Genomic DNA, 23,892 nt, shown 5'->3' with positions numbered 1-23,892 from the left:
CCTCTGACTTCGGCTCAGGTCATGATTTCACGGCTCGACAGTTCAAGCCCCCAGTCGGGCTCTGTGTTGACAGCTCGGAGCCTGAAGCCTGCTTCAGATTCTGTGTTTCCCTCTTTCCCTACACCTCCCTTGCTCACACTCTGTCTCTCTCTCTCTCTTAAAAATAAACATTAAAGAGGCCCCTGGGTGGCTCAGTCAGTTGGGCATCCGACTTCAGTTCGGGTCATGATCTCACAGTTTGTGAGTTCGAGCCCCATGTCGGGCTCTGTACTGACAGCTTGGAGCCTGGAGTCTGCTTTGGATTCTGTGTCTTCCTCTCTGTTCCTCCTCCACTCACACTCTGTCTCTCTATCTTTCTCTCAAAAATAATAAAGATTTAAAAAAATTAAAAAATGAATAAAAAATAAACATTAAAAAATTATTTAAAAAAAAAAAAAGACTTTTCACTATAGAACACCTTGAGTAAAGTAAGAGTTGAACCCACCCTTTCCAGTCATGAATTTATCCAGGAACTCTTCCCAGGTGCCAGGCTCTGGATGCAGTTTTGCCATCTGGTAGAAATAATAGTAAGACACAGCCACATCTTTAGCGTTTCGTGCCACGTAGACCATCTGTGGAGAGATATGGCAAATCATCATTTCATTTATATTTTTTAATATTTTGTAAACTTGCTTGTCTTGCGAGAATGCTTATTTTCTCCTATCAATGTCCTGATCTCAGCATTTATATATATATCCTGACATGGAATATTCACAACTATGTATTATTTAACACAAAGATTTGGGCCTTCACACCCTGTTTCTCCTTAGCTTTTGAAAAGAACATCTCTTAAAACACAGAAAATCAAATATAATAAGAATTATAGTAAATGTTATATTAGCAAAAATGAGCTAATATTGTTCTCAAATTTAAAATATTATTCTATATCACTTACTAAAACATGTAAAAAGAAACAGAAATTATAAAACTTATAGAAACCTAAAGTAAAATTTTTAAAACTGAAAAAATGCCCTATTTTTAATTGAAAATAAATTTTTTATAAGGATACATTTAATCAATAATGATTAAACATTCTTCATTTTGTTCGTGACCATGGATACATAACAATTATTGCTGTTTATAGTGATTTGCTGTGAGATTAAAATTTATTTTATGTATAGAGTCCTAAAGTCTACTTGAAAAAAGAAATTTTGAACATATTCTCCAAAAGAAATGACATTATTATGTCTCAGTGTTAATTGGATTTTCAGGGAAGTCCACTGAAATCCATAATCCTACTTTTCCCCTGAAGTACATCTAATAATCCTGAGGTCCCAGCCACCTATGCAGTAAACATAACTCTAAGGGAAAATGCATTCAGGAAGAAATCTCATTTTCTCTAATTAGAATCAGCTTCCTTCTTCTCTTCCAATTGATAGGAAAAAGAAATGGGAAGTTTTATAATCCCAAGTCACTGATAGTAGTTCTCATATTCTGGGGCAAGGAGAGAGAGAGAGTAAAAAGAGGTTTTTCAAAAGATTGAGTATAGAGTTCTAAGAGTTGAGACTATTGCTGATCCAATTTCTTGAGATAAACATTTCCAATAACTTCCTATTTCAATAGCAGGAGTATATGGTAACAAATCAATCATTTTATTCTATCGTCATGTAAGTTCTTTAGTGTTGACTGTTTCCACTTCCCACAGTGTAGATAGAAGGCTATCCTGAAGATATGCCCCAATTCTCTTAATAGCAAGACCATGTGTTTCTGGGAACATCTAAGGATTTTTACCTTTGGAATTAAGATGATAAACTATATCTTTGCTTTCTTATCATTTTTTGTTTTAGAGTTTGAATAAAAAAGAAAGTCACACATAAATGCATGTACAGACTTATTTGTATAAGCTCAATAGTATTCATAAGAATTAAATAAAATATCATGATCTTAGATGGCAGAGAATGTCTTATTTGTGTTTGGATTTATAATAACAATTACAATATTGGTACATACACAGTAGCACTTCCATAAAGGTTTACTGATTATATGCTTATTGAAGAATTTTGCTTACAGGTAGCTGAATCAGAACTGCAAGGAGAAATTAAAAATTTATAGTCAGATTTCAACATCCTTCTCTCTATAACTGATAGAAAAATATGAAAAGATGAGAAATGTGATTCTACATATATTAAAAGAATGTTAAAGGAATATCATGAGCAACTTCATTACAAAAATTTGACAGCTTATTTTTAAAAATTTTTTTGAAGTTTATTTATTTATTTTGAGAGACATAGAGAGCTAGTTGGAGAGGGACAGAAAGAGAGGGAGAGAGAGAATCCCAAGAAGACTCTGCACTGTCAATGCAGAGCCCAACATGGGGCTCGAATCCATGAACTGTGAGATCAAGACCTGAGCCAAAACCAAGAGTTGGACACTTAACCAACTGAGCCACACAGGTGCCCCCCAAATTTGACAGTTTAAATGACATGGACCAATTCCTTACAATGCATAAACTACCAAAGATCATGTAAAGAAAAGTATATAATCTGAATAATACTAAATCTATGAAATACATTCAATTTGCAGTTAAAAATCCTTCCAGAAGAAGAAAATTCCAGGCTTAGATCGCTTCACTGGTGAATTGTACAAAATATTAAGAATGAAATAGTACCAATTCCAACCAAACACTTCCAGTAAATTGGAAAAGAATAAATACCTTTCAATTCATCTTATTAGTCCCTATAGTACCAAAGGAAGGGGTTATTCCCTAATGATAAAGACATTACAATGAAAAGGAAAGTAGAGTTCAATTATCTCCCAAAGATACAAATTATTTTTTAAAAATTAGCAAGTTGTACTCAATAATATGACAACACCAAATTAATACATATCATAAATGAATACAATCAATAATTAAATATAAGATATGCAAGGTTGTTTTAACATTTAAAAAATCAATTGGTGTAATTAATCATAGTAACAGACTAAAATAATGGAAAACTGTATGATTGGTCTTTTTTTTATGTTTATTTTTGAAAGAGATAGACACAGTACGAGCAGGGGAGTGGAAGAGAGAGAGGGAGACAAAGAATCCAAGGCAAGCTCCAGGATCTGAGCTGTCAGCACAGAGACCTACACAGGGCTCGAACCCATGAACCAGGAGATCATGACCTGACTGAAGCTGGATGCTTAACCAACTGAGCCACCCAGGTGCCCTCATATGATTTGTCTTAATGGGTACAGAAAAAAATCATTAGACAAAATCTAGCATGCATTCCTGATAAAAACTCAGCAAAGTAAATAGAACAGAACTTCCTCAGCCAGGTAAAGGGCATATACAAAAAAACCTACAGGTGACGTCATCATACTTCGAAATGAATTTTCTCTAAGATCAAGAGCAAGACAAGCGCATCTGCTCTCACCACTCCTATTCAGTATTGTATTAGAGGTTCTATCCAGTTCAATAAGGCAAAATTAATAATAATAATAATAATAAGCAAAAAGCATTCATAAAAAAGAAGTAAGAATATTTTGTATTTTTTATTTACTAACAGCATGAGCATCTACATAGAACAATGAATGGGATCTACAAAAAAATCTATTAGACCTATTAGGTGAATTTAATAAGGTTTCAGGATAAAAGATTTATGCCCACATACCAGTAACAAACATTCATAAAATAATGCTAGTGTGTGTTTGTGTGTGTGTGTGCATGAGGAAGACAGAGAATTACTATTATATGAGAAAATTTAAAAAAGAACATCTTTCTTATAGGTATTAGATATTTAGGTCTAAATGTGATAACTGAAACAATAAAGCCAATACAATTAAACAGAAGAGAAAATATCTTCATAACTTTGGGGAAGGCATTCTCTTAAACAAATATACACACACCAAAAAATAAAAAATAAAGAAAAAAACTGATATATTGACCAACGTCAAAATTAAGAACTTCTTTAAGACATTATTAAGGAAAGAAAAAAACAGAGTGAATTAGGATATAAAAAAATTCAATGATCTCATCCAAGGACTTGTATCCAGAATATATGGAGAATTTCTACTTTAATAACAAAAAAAAAGAAGCACTTATCGGAAGAAAAAGGCCAAGGAACTTGAACAGATACCTCAGGAAAGAAGATATTTAAGCTATGTAAAGTGTTTCACCTAATTAGTCATTAGGGAAATATGAATAAAACCACAATGAGATGCCACCATACATCTACTAGTAGGGCTAAAATTAAATATTTTTAAGTATATTTTAGGTTGATGAGGATGTAGAGTAACTTTAACTCTTGCACTACTGGTCAAAGTGTGGATTGGTCCATATGTTTGAAAATATCTATTAAAGCTGGTTACATGTATACACTAGATCCAACAATTCCATCCCAAGATATAACACCAAGGAGAAATGTGTACACACATGTGTAATGAAAACTTTTGTAAGAATGTGAATTGAAGCGTGCCTGGGGGCTCGGTAGGTTAAGCATTGGACGTCAGCTCAGGTCATAATCTCCCAGTGAATGAGTTTGAGCTCTGCGTTGAGATCTCTGCTAACAGCTTAGAGCCTGGGGCCTGCTTTGGGTTTGGTGTCTCCCTCTCTCTGCCCTTCCCCTGCTTGCACTCTGTCTCATTCTCTCTCAAAAATAAATAAACATTAAAAAAAAATAATAATCTGCATTGAAGGAGTGACTGAGTCTTGATTTTGGCTCAGGTCATGATCTCCCCAGTTGTGAGTTCAAGCCCCATGTTCGCTCTGTGCTGACAGCGTGGAGCCTGCTTGGGATTCTCTCTGTCTCTCTGCTCCACCCCCCACTTGCTCACTTTCTCTCAATAAATAAATAAACAAACTTTAAAAAAAAAGGATGTGCATTGAAGTACTATTTAATTACTGACAACTAACAACCACCAATAATACTGTGGGTAAGTAGGTTGTGAAATACTCACATAGATGTAATGGAATGCCTTGTATCAGTGGTTCTCAAACATTAGCATGACTCTAATTCACCTGGAAGTCTTATTAAAACTCATATTTCTAGACCTCATCCCTATAGTCTTTGATTCAGTAGGTCTGAATTGGGCCTGAGATTTGCTTCTCTAACACGTTCCTTTTGTTCAAGGTACCACATTTTGTGACATATGATAGGCTACATTAAAGAAAACAAAACAAAAACAAGATAACAAGCATGATAAGAATTGAACTCACAAATATGGTGTTAAATGAAATAAGTTAAATATTCAAGATTACATACTTTCTTATTACAGACAAAACAGGCTAACTAATTTATGGTGAAAACATTTAGGATAGTAGTTATCATTGAATACAGGGATTGTTGCCCAGAATGTCAAGAAACAGAGTTTTTGGGGTGTTAGTAATGTTCAATTTCTTGATTTGGATGCTGGTTTCATGGATATGCTCACTTTGTAAAAATTCATCAAGCAGTATGCCTAGGATTTATGTACTTTTCTAAATGTTATAATTGAGGGGTGCTTGGGTGGCTCAGTTGGTTAGGCTTCCGACTTCAGCTCAGGTCATGATCTCACAGTCCGTGAGTTTGAGCCCCGTGTCAGGCTCTGTGCTGACAGCTCAAAGCCTGGAGCCTGCTTCGGATTCTGTGTTTCCCACTCTCCCTGCCCCTCCCCTGCTCATGCTCTGTCTCACTCTGTCTCAAAAGTAAATAAAAACATTAAAAAAAATTTTTTTTAATGTTATACTTGAATTTAAAATGTTATACTTGAATTTAAAAAAGGAAGTTTAACTGAATCCACATCCATATATGTGTGTGTGTATGTATATATATATATACATATATAAGTATATATGTGTGTATATATATAATTATAAATCCATATTTGTAAATTATAATTATATTGAATTCATGAATAAGCAGTTATTGGGTTATTTAAATATTTAAATATTAAATAGTTGTTTGAGTATTTACATATTAGATATTTAAGTATTTTTTTACTTAAATATAAAATATTTAAAAGTAGGTAGTGAGTGAAGGGATTTAGACAGAAAAACAGGCATTTTAGAGAATAGAAAACCTGAGAGAGTCTCAGTGCTTGGGCACTAAGTCTACATCCATTTATCTATGGCACTGGTGTCCTCTGGTGTCTTTTTCAATCTTTGGGGTATAGGGATCACATTATTATTTTTGCAATTATTTATCCAGGGATTGCAATCACCCACCGTAATTTCTGCATGATTAGTAAAAGAAATTTCAACACAAATAAGGATTTGTTTTCTTTAAAATTTGCTACCTTGCAGTTATTCTTCCAAAATGAAGAAGGGAGAAGTTGAACAGGTAGGTGTGTTTTCACTAATCGAGGAGACTGCTTTTTTTTCAAATCCTCCACACCTACAAGCACAAAAGTTAAACTATATTATAAATGTGGAATCATAAAGGTTAATGGCAATGTAATCTAAGATTTTGTAGACATTAACCCCACTCACTATATGGCTTGAAATGATCATATGGCTATATGGCTTCATATAAAATCTATAATGAGATCAAAACTGATAAATTCTGGCTACTTACGTGTTTTATTTCACATGTATTACAGTCAATAACTGTCTGTAATATCCTCAGATACAGTACCTCGATGAGGTGGAAACAGCAACAGGTCCATGTCAAGATATCCAAATTTTTCCTTCATTTATCTTTCTCTTTTTCTTATTTACAATATGGGGAAATTGAACTAGAAGATTTCAAATTCCTTTTCCAGCTTTCTTATATTCAAATTATAAGATTAAATTGAACCTTGAGGCTCATAACTAACACAATTTTAATAATGCATTACCATCCATTGTTCTGTTCCTTGAATCTGTAAACATCAGCTAACAAGAAGTAGACATGATTTTATATTGAATCAAACACTGAATTTTCTGTATATAATGATTGTACAACATTTAAATGTTGAAGACTTCCACCTGTGCTATTAAGAAAAAAGTATTCTCATCAAAATCTCCTCTAACACAGATATTATCTTTGGGTGCAAGAGGAGTATAATATTGGTATAGCCACATTCTTACTCTTCTATTATAGACACTTATGAGTCAACTGTCCAAGTTCTGTCTATATCGATTCTATCATGACTCCTTCAGACACCACAAAACAATAGGGGGATTTATTGCTATGGGGAAAAGAAACATTAAGGGAAAATACCATTATCCAGTCCAGGAATTATCAATTCCATGAACGGCACTCGTTTGTATATTGCGTTCTGCTTGCATTTCTCCACATCCCCATTATTATAGATCAAATCCAATATTTCACTGATCCAGGTTGTCCCTAAGGGGGAAAAAATCAAACAACTTTACACTTTTCTATCAAGAACAGTATAAGAGAGTCAATAGAGGTAGAGGAAACAGAAAGGTGCTCTTCATTCCCATTCCCTTTCTCTCTTCTCCCTTTTATAGGAGATAGCACCATCTACTTGAACATATGCATATGTATTATGTATATGTGTGTGTGATGTGTGAGAGAGAGTAAATATGACTAAAATAATTATAAAGTAAGTCATGAAAAGTAAGTAAAACATGGATAATGCAAAAGACAGGAGGTAAGTTATGTAGCAAACCCTCCTGAGTGGAATGGAGAGGGAAGTGGCCAATTTCGATTTGTACGTTTCTTATTAACATCAAAAGATATTACTAGGCTTTGGGACTGAAGAATACTTGAGGTAAAAATGTTCAACATTTGGTGGAGGTGTGAAGAGAGGATACAAAGAGAACTTTGTGAATTGTGTCTGTGGTGACTAGTGTGCTACTCATAAATAGAAGACAATACATCCTCACTGAGCAGAGTAGATCGAGTCACTGAGATCTTTATGAGACTACAGATGGTCCCCTACTTATCATGGTTTGACTTATGATTTTTTTTTTTTTTTTTTTTTAGTTTATGATGGTGTGAAACTCAGAGGCATTCAGTAGAAACCCAACATTGAATTTAAAATTTTGATCTCCTGGTCTAGTGGTCAGCAATACGATGCTCTCAGATATCTACAGATACTGTCCAGATGCTGGACAGTGCAGCTTCAGCTCCCAGTCTGAATGGGGGTAAAAAACAGATTCCCTTACAACCAGTCCGTACCTAGGCAACCATTCCATTTTTCACTTCCGGTACAGTACTCAATAGATTACATGAGAAATTCAGCACTTTATTACAAAGTAGGTCTTGTGTTGGATGATTTTGTCCAGTTGCAGGCTTTGTAAGTGTTCTGAGCACAATTAATGTAGGCTAGGGTAAGCTATGATGTTTAGTGGTTTAGGGGTTTAAAATACATTTTCAACTTATGATGCATTTATAGGAAGGTAAAATTATCACAAGTCTGTATGTAAGGATATTTAATCATCTAAAGCATTCAATGATCAGTTTCTTGAGGCTGTGCTAAAAAAGCAAATATGGAGCACCTGCGTAGCTCAGTCAGTTAAGCGCTGGATTCTTAATTTTGGCTCAGGTCATGATCTCATGGTTCATGAGATCAAGCACTGGATCAAGCTCTGCATTGACAGCCTGGAGCCTGCTTGAGATTCTCCCTCTCTCTCTCTCTCTCTCTCTCTCTCTCTGTCTCTCTTTGTCCCTCCCCTGCTCATGCACACATGCTCTCTCTTAAAATAAATAAATTTTTTTAGAAAGTAAATATAAGTTTGGAGAAAAATATCTTCTTAACTGTTCTCATCCCTTTCCTCTTTACCAAATGTGCAATAAATGATAGTCTTTAAATTGAATAATCATGGTTAGAAACTAAAAATTACATTAAATGATCTAGGCACTGCATAGACATTGGAAGTTTGACCTGCGCCGTAGCAGGATTCTCAGACAGAGAATCGTGACACCGAGGCATTTCTTTCCAGGAAGCAACTTTATTCGTGCCCGCATGGCTCAGTTGGGTTTGTACCCAAAGAACTGAGCCCCCAAATGCCACGTGGTGTAGTGTTTTGTATATTTTTTGCTTCTTTGTCTCCCATATATGGTAACACACTAACATACAGTCTGATGAAGTGATCTCATGCTACAAGGTTGTGAGCAATGTTGTCACCTACGTGTATAGTCAGGTTGTCTTCAGTTTTTTGTTTTTTTTTTTCTTTCTTTCCTTAGGTAGGGAACCCTACCACATTCCCCCCTTTGATGCTCAGATCCCTCTATTTTGGGTCAAAGAGCATCACCTTGGTTTAGAGGTTTATATTTCCGTAACATCATTACATGAGTGGCCGTCTTTTTTAAAATCGTGGCCTCAGTGAGACAGGAGACAGACTGTACAACCAGAGGAGTTAAGCAAGGTAGGAGTAAGCAACTTCCCAGAATTAGGACGATAATTTTTATGAGAGTTTTGAATCCCTGGAAGTTGAAAACCATCCTCCAGATAACTCCCTGGAATTTTAACTGTTCTGGGTCTGGATGGGGACATGAGCCATCCTTCTCATTTGATTTGTGATCTCCTCCATGACTTTTCCCTCCTTATCTGTCTGTAGGCAGCAGTTGCTTAGGTCAAACTTTTTACAAACACCTCCCTCAGAAGCAAGCAGGTAATTTAAGTCCGAGCAATATTTGATAGATAACATTGCACATTTTGGTTTGCTGCTTGGCTAGTAAGTTAAGAGCTCTGGGAGTTTTACTGGTTATAATTTTTATAACTGCTTGTAGTCTGATTATGTGGTTTGGCATGTAAATGGGAGGGCAGTAGCCCCAGGACACATCCTCTCCCTAGTGGCATGGCCATAATAGTGGATTATTGCTCGGGAGGCATTTATTATATTTTTAATCGCCTATTTGTAAGGCACACCACTTCATTTGAGTCGCCCTGTCCCCATACACTTTGACCCCCAAATGTTTCCCTCTGGCAAGTGGGAGCAGGAAGAAAGATGGATGAATAGTTTCCAGCACATATGACCATGCCCAGATTGAGGGAAGTACTATATATAGGCTGTCCTTCCACATATCTAGTATAGTCCACCTGGGGCCCACCATTTGATGGCTGCATGACATTGTCCCAGGTCTCTCAGAGATAAGAGAAGTTAGACAAAGGTGGGGATCTGGCTCAAGGTGATCTGGGGCCCCCCACTATTGGGTTTTTCAGGCAGTTGAGTTATAAAAGCTTTGGCCTAGGCATGTGAAGTATTGAACAGAGATGACGATGAACTTTTTCCCCACTAAGCAAGACAGTTTTTTTTTTCCCAATAACTGAGCTTTTGAGGAGCCAAACCCCGACAGTAGGACTGGGGTATTTTGTTTTACTCTAAGGTTTGTGGGGATCTACTTTTCTAGTCTCTTATGGCCATTGTTTTCCCATGTTGGTACCAACAAAGTATCTTATCCACAAAAGGAAGGTGAGTGCTAACAGAAACCTCTCACCACATTTCCAGCTGGCCAGACCAGACTCAGCTGATCCTACAGCACAGAGTAGAGCAAGAATCACAATAATAGTGAGAAAGCATGACAGTGCATCAGAGTAAGGAAACAGATATAGAAAATAAGGACAGTCTTTTGTTCCACTGGACTGTCAATTCCTCAAGCTTCTGCCATGTGTAGATTAGTCAGCTTCCAGAGTGCCTAAGCAGGGCTGCAGTCTCCCAGAGCCTCTGGAGTTGCAGATTGCTTCTTCCATATGGTCAGGTTGCATGGCATTGATGGATCAGCTCCCAGGAGATGCTGGCTTCACTCTGCTGTAGTGAATGCAGAGACCCACTTTGGCCACCTTTACTGCAGTAGGGGTGGACAAAATGACAGTGAACGGGACCCTCCAGGGAGCTTTTAGGGGGTGGACAGTTTATTTCTTTATCTATATTGCATCTCCCAGTTTAAAGGGGTGAGCGTCTGTGGTCAGACTCACAGGTAATCGCTCCCTGACCCAGTGGAGTAAGGTGGTTAGGGTACAGCCAAGGGCTCGCAACTGTTGCCTTAGATTGGGTTAGATTGTCTACCTCATTTAGATCCCTCCGTAAGCACTGGATAATGGGGAGAGGGTGCCCATAAGGGACTTTATAAGGGGAAAACCCCATCTGGTTCTTCAGCCTCCCATTTGTAGCTGCAGTCTGCCTCCTGAACGTCCCTTATCTCTCCCTGCCTAATGTTAACCCTTTCCCTATTTATTTCTTCCCTGGAATAGGGCCTGTAACTGGTGTTAGAAAATAAGGATGATGACTGCTCTGGCTTCTTCAAGCTGATAAGGGATGGTGTAGGGGTTCAGCAGTTAAAGTCTACCCAAGGGTCAGTCGATTGGCCCACAGGAAGGATGGCAGGCATGAGGTGGCATAAACATTAGTAGACATAACGAGAAAAACACACAGTAAAGATTATACTGACCTACAAAATGACATCTTAAGATAATGTGCCCAGTTCCAAAACCTGTCAAACAATGTAGGAGAGACCCTGACTTTGTAAACAATTTATGTCAGGGAATATATTATAACCCAGGTGATGGAAAAGCAGGAGCAGTAAGTGATCAATGGTGGATCTATTTCCAAGAGTTTGGTCCTAATTTACTCAAAATATTTTTTTAAAGCATCTAATGCTTGTGAGGTGTTATTTAGAGTTTTGCCACATATAAGCAGACAGTTTGCTTTACTTTGAGGTGTAAAACTTTTCCAAGATCCAGAAGTTCTACTAGAGAAAGAGTCAAGGCCACCATTTACCATTATTAATTTACAAATGTTTAGGTAAGCCAAACCTGGGTATTATTTACAAAGCAGAATTTTTATTACTTTTTGTGCCTTTTTTCTCCTGCAGGGGAAGGCCTTTACCCAGTTAGTAAAAATATCAACCCTTACCAACAGATGTAGGAATTCCTTTGACCTTGGCAATGAGTGAAACCTAATTGTCAGTGTTTTGTGGATAGCCTCCAGTTCCTTGATTGCCTGGGAGAGCAAGTTTGTGGCTGAGAGGATTGTTTGTAAGACATACTTCACAGGCTGATACTACTTGGTAAACTGTCCTTTACAAATTTTTTCCAGCAAATATCCTTTGGGCCTTTTGATAAGTCCCTCCCTCATTGAAAGGCCTGGTGCTGTGTTTTAATGATCTTTTAGCTCTGTGAGCTGCCCTGCTCTGTTTGTAACCATTCCAAGGGCTGGAGACAGTGTCTATGATTCAGACCCCATTTTATTTTCTTGGGAGAGTCGGTAGGGTTGAGTCTCCTTTAATAATTGATATAGCATGCAACCTATTTTCCTGTCCCCTGGTGTCTATAGCCTACAATATCCAGTAATTCCCCAAAACTCACATAACTGTTTATGTGTCCTGAAGTTAGTACACTATAGTCTGTAGTTTAGTTATAATGTTTCTTCCAAGCAAGGGAGTAAGGTTCTCTGGTATTATCAAGAAAGAATGAAAAAAAAATTAGTTTTCCCCATATGTATCCCAGCGGCTGAGAGAAAATTTTAGTTATGTTTTCTGGAGATGCCTCTAATCATCATGGTGCATTTGGATAGTGGGCCTGGAGTGGAAAGGAGGACAGAAGAGGTAGCTTTGGTGTCAAGAAGGAAATCGACTAGTTTTCCTTCTATATTCAGAGTTACCCAACATTCTGGGTTTCTGATAGACAGTTGGTTTAGGGGAGCCACCATGAAGAGCCCCAGGCCCCATCAGTCCCTTCCAGGGACATTGGTTATGTGAGCCCTCATAGATAGAGGTCCCCGAGAGCATTCAGATCTCCAGTGATTGTCCCACATAAGGGGCATGGCTTATGGGGTTTTCGTTTTGATTGTCCCCTCTGAGAACATTCTCATTTTCAGTGCTCTGAACAGCCATATAAATGGCACTTGGTGCCAGGACCTCGGGAAGTTCAGTCTGACATAGTATGTAAGGCCACAACTAAGGCCTGGGATTGGTGTTTTCTGTTCTGTTTTGTTTTAAGCCTCCTTTTCTGTTTTTTTATTCTCCTCTTGATCTTGGTTGTAATATGCCCAATTTGCAGCTCATAAGAGCTCCTACAGGGTGCCTTCCTGATCAACAGTCAGTTTCTGCAGTTTTCTCCGAATATCTGGGGCCAATCTAGTGACAAATTTGTCTTTTAGAAACGTCTCAGTTTCCGCAGTGTTAGAGCCTCCCTTAACCTTTCCAGGAAGGCCACCAGGGTTTTATTTTGTGTCTGTAAGATAGTGGCTAATTTATCATAATTTAAAGGTTTAACCTTAGACCTCCCGACCAAAAAAAAAATTTTTTTAAGATTTTTTCTTCACAAACCTTTTACAACTGTCCTTTGCTTTTAGATTTTGACCTAAGCCCTTTTCTTTCCAAACCACCAGTCTCATTTAACAAAATTACTTTTTTTTTACCTTCAACAAAAAATGTATTTTTATTCTTTATATATTTTTATACATCTATTCTTTTACATACAGAGTTGTCTTCCTTATTTTCATCAGCCTTAACTACATTTAGTAGAATTTTAACTCTTAGAAGCCTTATTCACCAGTGAAAACTAAGTAGTAACCAGTAATGCAGGCTGCCCCCCCAGATGGTACAGAAACAGGAGGGGGATGTGGTAGGAAGGCAGAAGAGGTGAGGGGCTAGCAGAAGGCAGAAAAAGAAAATTCCTAGATTTAAATCTTGTCAGCTCAGACAAGGGAGCAGCCTCCAGGTTTCTTTTGTTTTCCACCAGTGGAATTAGGCAGTCAATGTCAGTATGAGAAGACAGGGAATTTCCCCAAAACAAAGGAGTTTTGGCAGCTGCCTGGGAATATTTCTTAAAGTCCCCGTTCTAAGTAGAATAACCAGAGACTGTTGGCTCTAATTATCATAGTCATTGACCCAGGAAACGAAGGAGACACAAGTCCCCATACATAGTCACATGGTGACTCCAACCTGCCGCCCCAGCGCCCAAAGCCTTAGAGTTGGAGCTTCATTCCTCCTCCCTTGCCGAACTACTAGGGCAAGTCTGGGAGGTGATCAGGCTCCCTTTCTGCCTCTTAGGGGCAGGTCTGCCAAAATGAACCCCAGGTTCTTACCAGTCTGATGGGTGGAGTTCCCCCAACTGGTTCCTGGACCTCACGGGTTCGGTTGTGCTCACACTGGGTCCTCGCCCCCGAGCGCCCGGATAGGTTAATCTCCTGTGGATCGAGGTGCGCGCTGATGCCAGGCGAGCTCACCTCTCCTGGCGCTCCAAGATTAGCATCCTGGGCAGCAAGGGAGGTGGAAATGCCCCCTCTCCGAATCCCAGATGAGAGCCCTCAAGAAATGTAGCAGGGTCTCGCACAGAGAGTCTTGACGCTGAGGCTTTTCTTTCCAGGAAGCAACTTTATTAGTGCCTGAATGGCTCAGTTGGGTTCGTACACGAAGAACAGCCCCCAAACGCCACGTGGTGTAGTTTTTTGTATATTTTTTACTTCTTTGTCTGCCATATATGGTAACACACTAACATACAGTCTGATTAAGTGGTCTCATGTTACAAGGTCGGGAGGGATTCTTGTCATGTACTCCTATAGCCAGGTTGCCTTCAGGTTTTTTTGTTTTGTTTTTTCTTTCCTTAGGGAGGGGACCCTACCACAGCACAAGGATGCACCTTTGGGTTGCTTCCATAATTGAGAGTACTTTCGGCCTCCTTTTTAGTTCTTTCTTATAGACAATTCTTTCTGCTTCTTGTCCCTGAATCATGGGTATGAGACTATCTCTCTCATCCTTCTAACACAGACAATTACAGTGTTAAGAAAAATGTGAGTCAAATTAATACTATCCTTGAAAATTTTGTTGCCTGATCTGGGTTAGGCTTAAGCAAAGATTCATGGGGAAGAAGAGACCTAAATTCCAAAATATAACACATTTTATTTCCTGTCAATGGATGATTCAAACTGTGGCCATTGAGATCTGATGGAAAGTACCATTTTTGCTATGCTTAAAATTGGAAATGTTTATTTTCCATATTTTTTTTTAAAGCACATGATTTGCCTCATGTAAGGAATAAGTTAGCTCGGCTTCTCAAAATTTACAGGGAACTGATATATTAATAACATTAAGACACATTTTCAACAGCTTGTAAAGGGAAAAAAAATCAAAGACAAAACGTGACCACAGAGTATTCAATTACTTTACATATAGCCAGCTAGCCACCTAGCTTTCACTACGTCAAAAGAAATCCAGCTTCAAAAAGCACTTTCACAAATGAAGCACTGTATAATGGTGCTTTCCAAAGATCATCCGAATGGTTTTCTGCTTGTGAATATATTTTTTTAAATAGCAAAAACAAAAGATCATGTATATTTTTAGTAATTGCCCTACCTTTTCTAAACTTGCGCCTCAACCAGGAAATGCAAGGTAGTTTTCGTTCCAAACAATTTGGGTCTGCTAAATTGCTTAGAGAGCAATGTAAGTAGTAAGAAGAAAGAAAAAACTAGCTTTTGCCAAAATAGGCTTGTTTTCTATTCCTACAAAGGTCTGTATTGTACATTTGTTTGTTTTCTGATAAGAGCTCTTTGTTCTCATGCAGTGTTTATAATTTTGGCATTAGAATCTACAAAAACTCAGGTGTTTCCTCCCAGGCTTTTTTACATAGGCCTATGAAGTAATTTCAACATTTATAAAATAAAAAGAGAATTAGTAGTCAATGTAATTATTAAAACCTTCTCTTTCTCAATTCCTTTCAGAAATGAAGCAGAAAGGGGTGCCAGGGTGGCTCAGTCAGTTAAGCAACCAACTCTTGATTTGGGCTTAGGTCATGATCTCACAGTTTGTGGGTTCAAGCCCTGTGTCAGACTCTGTGCTGACATCAGCAATGAGCCTGCTTGGGATTCTCTCTCTGCTCCTCCCTCACAAAAAAATAAATAGATAAAGTTATACAAAAAAAAAAAAAAAAGAAATGGAGCAGAAATATAAAGGAAAGTTGACATTAGAGAATTTAGCAATTGGAACACTTGATTGATTATAGGCTCAAGTAAATTAAGTGGACAAAAGGCAATAAAAACTCATTCTCTGATATTTCTCTGTATATCTATCACTGGATGAATTGGAAGACTGTCATAAAAACATCTGGAGAAATAAAAATTAGTGATTCTTATTGAGTCATCTTAAGTTCTTTTTTCTGAGATCAGAGAAGGTCAGCAGCTGTTTAACATTATAGCAAAACATTTCTAAATGTATTTAAAATAATAATAAAGTGTTTAAAATAATAAAATATTTTACCAAATATGTTTAAAATACTACAATGAATAATATAAACATTAAAATGCATAGAAGGAATATAAATATGTAAATAATCTAATGTACCTAAATCATTCTAGATATGCAGTTTTCATCATTTTTGTTTGGATTTAAAAAGGAAAATAAGACAATGGCATTAATTTTCCCTCAGATTAGCCCCTACTCAGTGGCAGATCTTTTAGAATCGAAAGTGAGTTTTATCTGATTTCAGACAAAACTGTCCCAGCAACTGCTGCTGTGTTCCCTTCACTAGTGATGAGATCAGTGGGCTTACACATACAGATCGATAACCAATCAGTGAGTACAAACAAATAAAAAGATCTTACCGGATTTGGGGTAGGTTGCGATCAGAAGGTCATCTGGTCTGGCCTCAAATGACTCCACCTGGGACCACTCCTCAGCAATACTCCAGAAGAGGGGGACACCCTGAACATCCACTAACTCCCTCCTGAAGACATCCAGCTCCTTGTCCATTTTTCAGAAACTAGATTTTAAACAAAAAGGAGCATGTTAAGAAGTATTTGTTTTAATAGCGGTAATCAAAGTAAAATAAATTGATATTTTGTTAAATAAATTAGTATTTCATTACTATAGATCCAGCAGCTTTACATCACATTACTGTGCCTTGTGAATCAGTGGAAGAAAGAAAGTATTATAAAAACTCATAGGTCTTACACTATGTATCTCATATGTGCTGTTTATACATTAAATACCATCAACATGTCCATTGGACAATTGAGGCCGAGATCTGTGGGATAGATAGTAAAAGTACTGGGCTTTGAAGTAAAGGGAGAGTAACCACACCACCCACAAGACTCTGACCTGAACTGAAATCAAGAGTCCGATGCTTAACTGACTGAGCCACCCAGGCTGTAAACTAGAAACTGAAGAGTGGCCTTAGGTAGTACTTCCCTCCTTTAAATTACGAGATGAGACTGGCAAATGATTCCATCTAAATTATATTTAACAGACCACAAGAATGAAAGTATGTATAGAGGGAGGGCGGGGAAGAAGAAGGAAATGACAACAAAAGACTGGGTGAAAGAAACAAGCTTGGGGTAGGTGTAGCACTGGAGATACATCGCTCCAATGCACTTTGTAACACCAGTGACATCATGTATAGTTTTATATTCTCAGCATGGTTCTAATAAAAGTACTTTTATCTCTCTTTAGCTATCATATATAAGTGGAAGAGCTTGAAATATATCCTAAGCACTACTCTGAAACATATTGTTGTTTTCCCAATTTAGCATGAGCCTAAGGGGTTATTTTTCTTTGTTTAAAGTGCTAGAAAAACAGAGACTATGTAACAAGCGTGGGTTTATCAGGCTTCCTGAGCCCTCGGGCAGCTGCTGAACTTCTCTTCAAGAATTAAAATCAGAAGTCTCCGGACCGGAGTCAAAGGATATAATTAAACCTGTTCCTTTTCTCATGTGCAATTTCTTATCTTTTTTTCCTTTTCAAATCCTCCTCACTCCACCCCTACCCTGCCTCATGCAAATACTTTTTATTTTAAAAGATTATAAAGTTATAGTATACAAAGTCAATATATGAAACACTTTTGTGTTTCTATATGCTAACAAACTATCAAAAACAAATTAAGAAGACAATCCGTTTATAATTGCGTCAAAAATAATAAAATAGGAATAAATTTAACCGAAGAGTAAAAGAACTGTACACTGAAAACTATTAGACATTAATGAAATAAATTTAAGAAGACACAAATAAATGGAAAGATATTTTGTGTTCATGGATTGTAAAAGTTAATATTGTTAAAATGTCCATACTACCCAGAGTAATCCCAGCTATGTTCTCCACTCTGTCAAAGTGCAACAAAGGACAAAGTGTACAAGTTCTTGCTTGGCTAGCTACCAGGTTTTTGTTTGATTTCTAGAACAAGGTGTTATTATTTTGTTACTTGTTTTATTTTGATTTTCACTACCCTTGTACATACTAACATAAAGGACAATGTTGAGAGAGCAAAATTAATTAATTAATTCAAAAGTATCAATTGGATATTATTGTTTAATATCTGGGACACACTGCACTGGAGAATCTAACTACTATAAAAACTTTTAGCTATCTTCATGGTGCTTCGAAGAGAGTGGGAAAGAAAGATACTGATCAAACAATCATACCAATAAATTGAAATTTTCATTGATGGTAAGTGCTATGAAGCAGAGATATATTCCATAAATAGAGGGAAACTGACAGAATCAAGCTGCTTAGAAATGTTTCCCCTGAGAAAGGAGCAAGTGTTAATTGTGAGAAGAGAACTTTCCAACCAGGAAAGAGCACGTCGTGCAAAGAGCCTAAAATGGGAGAGAGAAGGCTAGAGTGTTAATGAGGTTGGAGTGTGTAAATACTTTGCCAAATTATGTTGTAAGAAACTAGAGACTTCAGTATTTTTTCTGCGTGATTGTGTCTGGGATATAACTGCGTTTCTGTCTGTTCTCCACCAGAATAGGAGAATCCACTGACCCACCATTATGCACAGAGTTAACAATAGTTCTGACCTAGTTTGAAAGGATGGTAATGTGTTAGTGGTTCTGAGATGTTCCTGAGCATCATAGGGGAAGAGTATATATTTAAATATTATTATTATTATTATTATTATTATTATTATTATTTTAAATGCTTATTTTTGAGAGAAAGAAAGAGAGTGAGAGCTGGGGAGGGGGACAGAGGATCCAAAGTGGGCTCTGTGTTAAGAGTAAGTAAACATTATTTTTTTTTATTATTATTTTGCTTTTACCAAAAGTCTTAGGATTTATAAATACCCTAAAGTTCCAATACAATAGATAGTATTAAGTTGATTCTTGTGTTTGCTATACCTCAAAAGTAAATTTATGACAGCACTGGGTTATGATTTGATGGTATTGGTACTACTATATTTCCTGCCATTATTTGCAAATTTTTGTGGATATCTGCCTGTGAAAAGAAAGAATAAGAAGTGTAAAGTTTTAAAAGTTCATAGTTAGTCATTGTCTACCCTCCTCTGTTGCTAAATAACAAATTCTGATTTTTTAAAAAATAGTATTTGCTGGGAAGTACTGGGTACCTTTGGTACTATTTATAGTCAAGGGCCAGGGCAGAGAAAATGCTATGTGTTCACAATACCTTTACCTCTTTCCAAGCACAGAGAGTATTTTTTAGTCTCCCTTGAAGTTAGATTGGGAAGATGTGACTAAGTTTTGGTTACTGGGCTGTGGGTGACGTAAAACTTTTCCTTGACCCTCCAGTCCTTTCTTCCATGGCCAGGGAGCCTTTCTGGTCTGTGTGTTCAGATGCCTAGTCCTGCCATGATTGAGGTGACCTTTCCACCTTTCTTTAGACCATGACAGGAAAAAATAATTCTTCATTATGTTAAGCCATTGATATTTTAGTGTTGTGGGTTTTTGTTTTGTTTTGTTTTGTTATGGTTGTTGTTGTTTTCCTATAGTATTGTAGCAGGATTCTCATACAGAGAGTCATGACACCCAGGGTTTTCTTTCCAGGAAGCAACTTTATTCCTGCCGGCACCACTCAGTTGGGTTCCATTCCCAAAGAACTGAGCCCAGAATGCTAGGTGGCGTAGTTTTTTGTGTATTTTTTACTTTTTTGTCCCCCATATATGGTAACACACAAACTTGTAGTCTGATTAAGTGATCTCATGTTACAAGGTCGCGAGGGATGTTGTCAGGTAACAAGGTTGCCTTGAGGATTTTTTTTTCCTTTCCTTAGGGAGGGGACCCTACCACAGTCCCCCCTTTGGTGCTCAGACCCCTCTATTTAGGGTCAAAGGGCATCATCTTGGTTTAGAGGTTTATATACACTGTCCTCCCACATATCTAGTATAGTCCACCTGGGGCCTGCCATTTGATAGCTGTGTTGACATTGTCCCAGGTCTCTCAGAGATGAGAGAAGTTAGACAAAGGTTGGGGAATCTGGCTCAAGGTGATCTGGGATCTCCCACCATTGGGTTTTTCGGGCAGTTGACTTATAAAAGCTTTGGCTTAGGCATGTTAAGTATTGAACAGAGACGATGATGAACTTTTTCCCCACTAGGCAAGACAGTTTTTTTTCCCCAATAATTGAGCTTTTAAGAAGCCAAACCCCGACAGTAGGACTGGGGTATTTTGTTTTACTCTAAGGTTTGTGGGGATCTACTTTTCTAGTCTCTTATGGCCATTGTTTTCCCATGTTGGTCCAACCAACAAAGTATCCTAACCACAAAAGGAAGGTGAGTGTTCACGGAAATCTCTCATCACATTTTTAGCCAGGCCGGGTCGGCCTCTGCTGATCCTATGGCAAAGAACAGAGCAAGAATCATAATTAAGAAACTAGGTGTGACAGTGCATCACAGTAAGGAAACATATAGAAAATAAGGACAGTCTTTTGTTCCACTGGACTGTCAATTCCTTAAGCTTCTGCCATGTGTAGATTACTCAGCTTCCAGAGTGACTAAAGCAGGGCTGCAGTCTCCCAGAGCCTCTGGAGTTGCAGATTGCTTCTTCTGTATGGTCAGGTTGCATGGCATTGATGGATCAGGAATGCACTCCCAGTTTCGAGATGCTGGCTTCACTCTGCTGTAGTGAATGCAGAGACCCACTTTGCCTACCTTACTGCAGTAGGGGTGGACAAAATGACAGTGAACGGGACCCTCCAGGGAGCTTTTAGGGGGTGGACAGTTTATTTCTTTATCTATATTGCATCTCCCGGTTTAAAGGGGTGAGCGTCTGTGGTCAGATTCACAGGTAATCGCTCCCTGACCCAGTGGAGTAAGGTGGTTAGGGTACAGCCAAGGGCTCGCAACTGTTGCCTTAGATTGGGTTAGATTGTCTACCTCATTTAGATCCCTCCGTAAGCACTGGATAATGGGGAGAGGGTGCCCATAAGGGATTTTATAAGGGGAAAACCCCATCTGGTTCTTCAGCCTCCCATTTGTAGCTGCAGTCTGCCTCCTGAACGTCCCTTATCTCTCCCTGCCTAATGTTAACCCTTTCCCTATTTATTTCTTCCCTGGAATAGGGCCTGTAACTGGTGTTAGAAAATAAGGATGATGACTGCTCTGGCTTCTTCAAGCTGATAAGGGATGGTGTAGGGGTTCAGCAGTTAGAGTCTACTCAAGGGTCGGTCGAGTGACCCACAGCATGGTTTTACAGGAAGGCTGACAGGCATGAGGTGGCATAAACATTAGCAGACATAAAGAGAAAAACACACAGTAAAGATCATACTGACCAACAAGATAGCATCTTAAGATAATGTCCCCAGTTCCCACACCTGTCAAATAATCTAGGAGAGACCCTGACTTTGTAAACAACATATGTCAGGGAATCAATCTCTTAACCCAGGTGATGGAGAAGTGGTGGCAGTAAGTAATCAATGGTGGCTCTATTTCTAAGAGTTTGGCCCTAACTTAATTAAAAAAATTTAAGGCTTCTAATGCTTATCAGGTGTTATTAAGAGTTTTGCTGAATATAAGCAGACAGTCTGCTTTATTTTGATGTGTAAAACTTCTTTAAGAGCCAGGAGTTTTACTAGAGAAAGAGTCAAGGCAGCCATTTACCATTATTAATTTGTAAATTTTTAGATACGCTAAACCTGGGTATTATTTTATAAAGCAGAATTTTTATTACTTTATGTGCCTTTTCTGTCTTGTAGGGGAAGGCCTTTACCCAGTTAGTAAAAGCATTAACCCGCACAAACAGATGTTGGAATTTTTTTTTTTTTTTTTTTTTTTTTTTTTTTTTTTTTTTTGACTTTGGCAGATGAGTGAAACCTAATTGTTAGTCTTTACTGGATAGTCTCCAGTTCCTTGATTTTCTGGGAAAGCAAGTTTGTGGTTGAGAGGATTGTTTTTAGGACATACTTTACAGCCTGATAGTACTTGCAGAACTGTCCTTGACAATTTTTCTTTTCGTAAACATTCTTTGGGCCATTTGATAAGTTTTGTCCCTCCCGAAATGAAAGTCCTGATGCTGTGTTTTAATAATCTTTCAGCTCTGTGAGCTTGGTAATAGTAATTGCCCTGCTCTGTTTGTAACCATTCCAAGGGCTAGAGACAGTGTCTGGAAGTCAGACCCCAGTTTATTTTTGTGGGGGAGACTAGTAGGATTGAGTCCCCTTTAATAATTGATATAGCAGGAAACTATTTTTTTGAACCCTGGGATCTACAGCCTACAATACCCAGTAATTTTCAAAAACTCACGTAATTGGTTATCTGTCCTGGAGTTAGTAGCACATAGTCTATGATTTAGTTATAATGTCCCTTTCTAGCAAGGGAGTGAGGCTCTCTGGCATTATCAGTAAAGAATGAGAAAAAATTAGGTTTCCCCATATACATCCCAGGGGCTGAGAGAAAAATTTAGTTAGAAGTTTTTCAAAGATGCCTCTAATTATCATGTTGCCTTTGGATAGCTGGCCTGGAGTGGAAAGGAGGACAGAAGAAGTAGCTTTGGTGTCAAGAAGGAAATCCATCAGTTTTCCTTCTATATTCAGAGTTACCCAATGTTCTGGGTTTCTGATAGTTGGTTTAGGGGAGCCACCGTGAAGAGCTCCAGGACCTGGTTAGTTCATTCCAGGGACATTGGTTATCTGAGCCCTCATAGATAGAGGTCCCTGAGGGCACTCAGATCTCCAGTGATTGTTTCCATACAAGGGGCATGGCTTATGGGGTTTTCATTTTGGTTGTCCCCTCTGAGGATGTTCCCATTTTAGTGTTCTGAAAGGCCATATAAACGGCACTTGGTGCCAGGACCTCGGGAAGTTCGGTCTGACATAGTATGTAAGGCCACAACTAAGGCTTCATATTTCTTTTCTTTTCTTTTTTTTTTTTAAAGTTTCCTTTTCTGTTTTGTTTGTAATATGCCCAATTGGCAGCTCGTAAGAGCTCCTTCAGGGTCCCTTCAAGGCCAACAGCTAATTTTTGCATTTTCTCTGAATACCTAGGGCTGATTGAGTGACAAATTTGTCCTTTAAAATCATCTCAGCCTTAGGGGTGTCGGGGGGATTTCCATATATTTAATGAGAGTCTCCCTCAACCTCTGTAGGAAGGCCATTGGTCTTCCCATTTTATGTTTGTAAAATAGTGGCTAATTTAGCATAATTTAAGGGCTAAGTCTTAGATTTCCTTTTTTTTTTTTTTTTTTTCCCAAACCATCTGTCTCATTAAGAGTCTGATTTAACAAAAGCATTATATCTTTCCAGGTCAACTCAAAAACATATGTAATATTCTGAAAAGCCTTTATATACTTACCCAATCAGAAAGTTTACCTAGATCTCCTTTTATCTGTCTTGATGTAAAGGGTTTCTGCCCCCCCCCCCCCCCCACCCGATTTCCTGCTTGTAGGACCTTCGGCATATGGACTGTGACCAAGCAAGATTTTCTTGGTTGTCATAGGGTGCATTAATTCTATTATGGCCCAACAATAACTTACATACCGATTATTGCCATTGAGGGAGGGGCTTAAAGAGCCAAAGTCAAGGTCTATTCCCCTGCCTTTTCCAACAATGCCCACATAAATATGCTTCAGCCATGTGGATATCCATTTTTGGCATACAATGGGCTAAGTTTAGTAAAATGGCTCCCATGTATCTTAGTAAAAGCCCTTTATATATTATCCATCCCTCATATGGCAGAGGCATCCATCCTCTGCTAAACAGAAACAACACAAATGTGGAGGATTTGGAGGCTGGCACCAAGAGTATTGCCATTATTTCCCTATTCCTTGGATCAAAGGAGGAATTTTAATCTTAACCCTGTGTACTTTTAAAATCCATTTATTTTAACCTTAGTCCATCCTGA

General features: G+C 38.0%; 1 protein-coding gene across 3 annotated transcripts in view; it reads right to left on the bottom strand.

The window, feature by feature from the left end:
* The window catches only part of LOC131507502 (sulfotransferase 1 family member D1-like), a 46,072-nt gene that overhangs the window by 6,966 nt on the left and 15,214 nt on the right, over positions 1-23,892 (bottom strand). For all 3 annotated transcript variants that reach the window (XM_058722360.1, XM_058722361.1, XM_058722359.1), the window contains exons 2-5: positions 16,433-16,590; positions 7,143-7,268; positions 6,238-6,335; positions 485-611 (exon numbers count right to left, since the gene is read on the bottom strand). In XM_058722360.1, the coding sequence (XP_058578343.1) occupies positions 485-611; positions 6,238-6,335; positions 7,143-7,268; positions 16,433-16,580 (499 nt within the window). In that variant the 5' untranslated portion in view covers positions 16,581-16,590. The remainder of the gene's footprint in view (positions 1-484; positions 612-6,237; positions 6,336-7,142; positions 7,269-16,432; positions 16,591-23,892) is intronic.

The sequence above is a fragment of the Neofelis nebulosa genome, chromosome 3 (genome assembly GCF_028018385.1).
Source record: "Neofelis nebulosa isolate mNeoNeb1 chromosome 3, mNeoNeb1.pri, whole genome shotgun sequence".
NCBI lineage: Eukaryota > Metazoa > Chordata > Mammalia > Carnivora > Felidae > Neofelis > Neofelis nebulosa.
The sequence above is the reverse complement of the archived record's forward strand: the minus strand, read 5'-3'. Positions and strand labels throughout refer to the sequence as shown.